Source organism: Apaloderma vittatum, unplaced genomic scaffold, assembly GCF_000703405.1.
Source record: "Apaloderma vittatum isolate BGI_N311 unplaced genomic scaffold, ASM70340v1 scaffold9770, whole genome shotgun sequence".
In the NCBI taxonomy this organism is placed as follows: Eukaryota; Metazoa; Chordata; class Aves; order Trogoniformes; family Trogonidae; genus Apaloderma; species Apaloderma vittatum.
In genome coordinates, this window is record NW_009693983.1 from 69,697 (window position 1) to 73,023 (window position 3,327).

The window sequence follows — 3,327 nt, forward strand, 5'->3', positions numbered from 1 at the left end:
TTCCTCTGTGAGCAGGGCAATTCCACAGGAATCCCTTTCTGCACCGGGCTCGGGGGGAGGCGCTTCACTCTACGCTGGACCACAGAGAATGGAGGAGTTGTGTGTCAAAATATTTCAGACTCAGTGAAGGAGCATCGGTGTCTGAGGATGCAAAAGGCAAATTTTCCTCTCTCCAAGGCAGTCCTTTGGAAAAGAGAGAGTTCTGGCTGCTTTTAGGCTGTACTTCTCTGTTTTATATAGTTTTTGTCTCATAATTGGTGAAAAATTGTGGATGGGCAGGGCAAAATAAGGAAGAAAGGTGGGACAGCTGGTTGTTAGCCCCTGAATGTGTATTAAGCTGGGAGAGCTGTTGGTGTAAAGACAAGACTGTAAGAAAATGAAACATTTCCTCTATACCTCATGGAGACGAACAAAGGTCAGTTCATCCTGTTGAGTACCCCTTGGGAATCATAAAAAAGATTTCTCAATGAGATACATACGTAAGAGTTAATTTTACAGTTTAAATGGATGGATTTTTGCTTCCTACGCTCTGCCAAGCTTTTAAATTTATTCCACGTCCAGAAGGGTTGATCCTTAGATGATCTGTCTCTTCTCAAGCAGAAAATGTTCTCTCTTGTCTCGGTCCGAAGGTTACGCTGGATTCATCCCCCGCCTCACGTGGGTTAACGGCGTCAACTACGTCCAGAGTGTGAAGGAAGCAATGACTGAATTCGACCGACATCAGGTAGATTATATGCACAAATCTTATTTCAACCACATAATGTTGGTGCTGATCCATCCTCAACGCCAAAAGCAGTTTCATTTACAATAGTTGTAGCATTAGAACTGGGGTTGTAAGTACAAGCCAAATAAAATGCTGTTAGGGAACATGCTGGGGAAAAAAAAAAAAATCATGAGCAATTAAATTCTGTAACTTGTTTCCTTGGGACATTAAGGGAGGATAAATGAGTTCATAAAGGGATTAAGCAAATCTCTTGAGGGTTGGGTCAAGGGTGGCTATTAAAAACGTTGCTCTGAGTGCAGAAACACAAGATGCAGCTCTCTGTGCCTCCCTTACACTATATAGCTTCTCCGGATGCCTTCCTGGGCTGCTCCTTCCTCCCTGTTAATTGGTTGTAAGGCTTCTCCCTTTACTAACATCATTTGTCTTAAAGAGATCTAGATCTTCTTCTTCCTCCTTTCGGGAAGGATGCAGAAATATCCCGTACCGGCCAAACTGTTTTGTCCCCTTGCCGTAAGATCTACCATATAATCCTCCTACACAGGGAAATGAGGTCCCTCCCACAGTTTGCATTTAAAGCTGCATTTAAAGCCGCGCGTTTTTCCTGCGAGAGGGATGGAGGGAGATCCCCGGGATGCAGGACCGAGGGCTGACCTGCTCGGCAGCAGGGACTGATGGCAGCACTGTCCTCCCACCGCGGGTAAAATCCACGATTGAGGAATCCCCAGCTGGGAGAAACTCAGCTGGGAAGAAATGGTTGAGGGGGGAGAGCGGGGCTGACAGCACTCGCGGCAGCCCGGTGCTTCGGCCGAAATGTATTTCCCTGCGCTGGCTTCCTCATCCTCCCTTTCTGCCATTAATAGGAATCGAAAGGAAGTAAAAAGAACGAAAAGCAGGTATTATCAAAACTGAATGTGCTGCTTGCCGAGCCTTCCTGCCCCGATTTCTTTGGAAATGCCTGCCCAGGCGGTAAATCAGCGAGGGAGGTATTTCTCCATCACTGGCTTCGGTGGGATCCAGGCTCGCAGAGGTTAGCTGCGGCACAGCGGGCGCTGGAGGAATACAAGCACGATTTAAAAAAAAAATAAAAAAAAAAAAATCACACCACATTTCTCTCTAAGATGGCTTCTGACTTCAAGCCACTAATCTCCTGCCCTAAGTCTCTGTTGCCCTAGGTTACATACTGGGATGTGCCATGGATCATTGCTTACTGTCAGCATCAGGCAAAATAACGCAATCCTCTCGCTTCAGCGCTGCGCTCGAGGAACTGCAGCAGCGGCTCCATCATCACCGGCCACAAAATGGTTCCGTGGTCTTCCCCTGGTTTGCTCAGCTCCTTGAACCCGCTCCCTTCCCCGCTGAGGACAGTGGCGCAGCTTTAGGGACACCTTTTTAGGGGTTTTGTCGCCGTGCAGAGCTGCAATCACCTTCCTCCAGCACAGCCCCTGCCCGGGTCCGGCCTTGGAGGGCGGCGACGTTCCAGGAGATGATTTCCACCCTTTTCACTAAACGCTCCCTTCCAGTTCCTCCTAGCTCGGGAATTACCAGCTCACGTGGAGAAACAAAACCAGCTGCAGGGGTCAAAGCGAAGCAGAGACTTGTGGAGTCGTGGCGCAGGGGCAGGGACCCAACTCCAGCAGGTGCCGCTGGGTCAGGGCGCATCAAACACGAGAGCACGAGGCCTTTGGGACCCGCGGGTGATGCTCAAAGGCGACGAGGACCAACACCTGGCCAGGAGCTGCTCTGGGCACACGGGGTCGGGGCTGGCAGCAGCCAAGCCCTGCTGGGAGAGACCTTGGAAAAATTAGAACTGCAAAAAAGTTGGTTCATGGTGGCTTAAATATTTTCTTTAACGCAGAGTCAAAGCACGTGACTTTGGCAAGAACGATGTTTTTTTAAATGAAATTTTTGTTTTCCAGTTTTTGCAGAGAAACCCGGGTTGCAGCTTTGGCAGAAGATTTCCCCAAACGTACTGGCCTGACAACAGAATTTACACCAGTGCTGGACTGATACCTTTCTACACAGGCTTTGTACCAGGTAAGAAACGAGTAGGGCTGCTAGTAGCTGTGGGGTCAAGGTAGTGAACGATTACTGAGAAGTTCCACACGGGTAGAGGATTTTTATTTTTTTTTAACCCAGTCTGTGCCAAGCAGAAGGCAGATGATATAAAGGGCATGAAAAGCACAAAAGCAGCAGTGAAATGGTTCCAAGAGGGGTGGTGGCTCCCCTGCACTCTGTGCCTGGTCCTTGGCCGTTGTTGTTGAGGTCTGAATTAAGTAATTTTGTGTAAGATAAGGGGAAAGGTCTGCCCCTGCCACCTGAAAGCATTAAGGCTGAAATTTCAAGAAATTGGTGGCTAATATTTGCTGTCTTTGGCCACAGCAAAGTCAAGCGGCCGCAGCTCGGTTGGAAAAAGACCTCTAAGATGAAAACAGATTTTAAAAACGCGATGTACTCGGTAACGCGGGATGGGAAATCACAGAGCTAAGCTAGAAAGAACCAGACTCACAGCTTGTCCTTCCTGCAGCACGGAGGAAGAAAATGGTAGAAGACACAAAATGTGGCAGAAAGTAAGGAGTGGGAAAAGAGGTATCCTGGCAGGGCGG

The 3,327-nt window shown here is 48.5% G+C and overlaps 1 protein-coding gene across 1 annotated transcript in view; it reads left to right on the forward strand.

Annotated features, from left to right (window-relative positions):
* Positions 1-2,758, forward strand: part of FAM166A (family with sequence similarity 166, member A) — a gene marked incomplete at its 3' end in the record, with an annotated part of 11,380 nt that extends 8,622 nt beyond the window's left edge. Inside the window, exons 5-6 of the mRNA XM_009865782.1 lie at positions 630-724; positions 2,641-2,758. Coding sequence (XP_009864084.1) covers positions 630-724; positions 2,641-2,758 — 213 coding nt within the window. The remainder of the gene's footprint in view (positions 1-629; positions 725-2,640) is intronic.
* Positions 2,759-3,327: the final 569 nt, after the last annotated feature.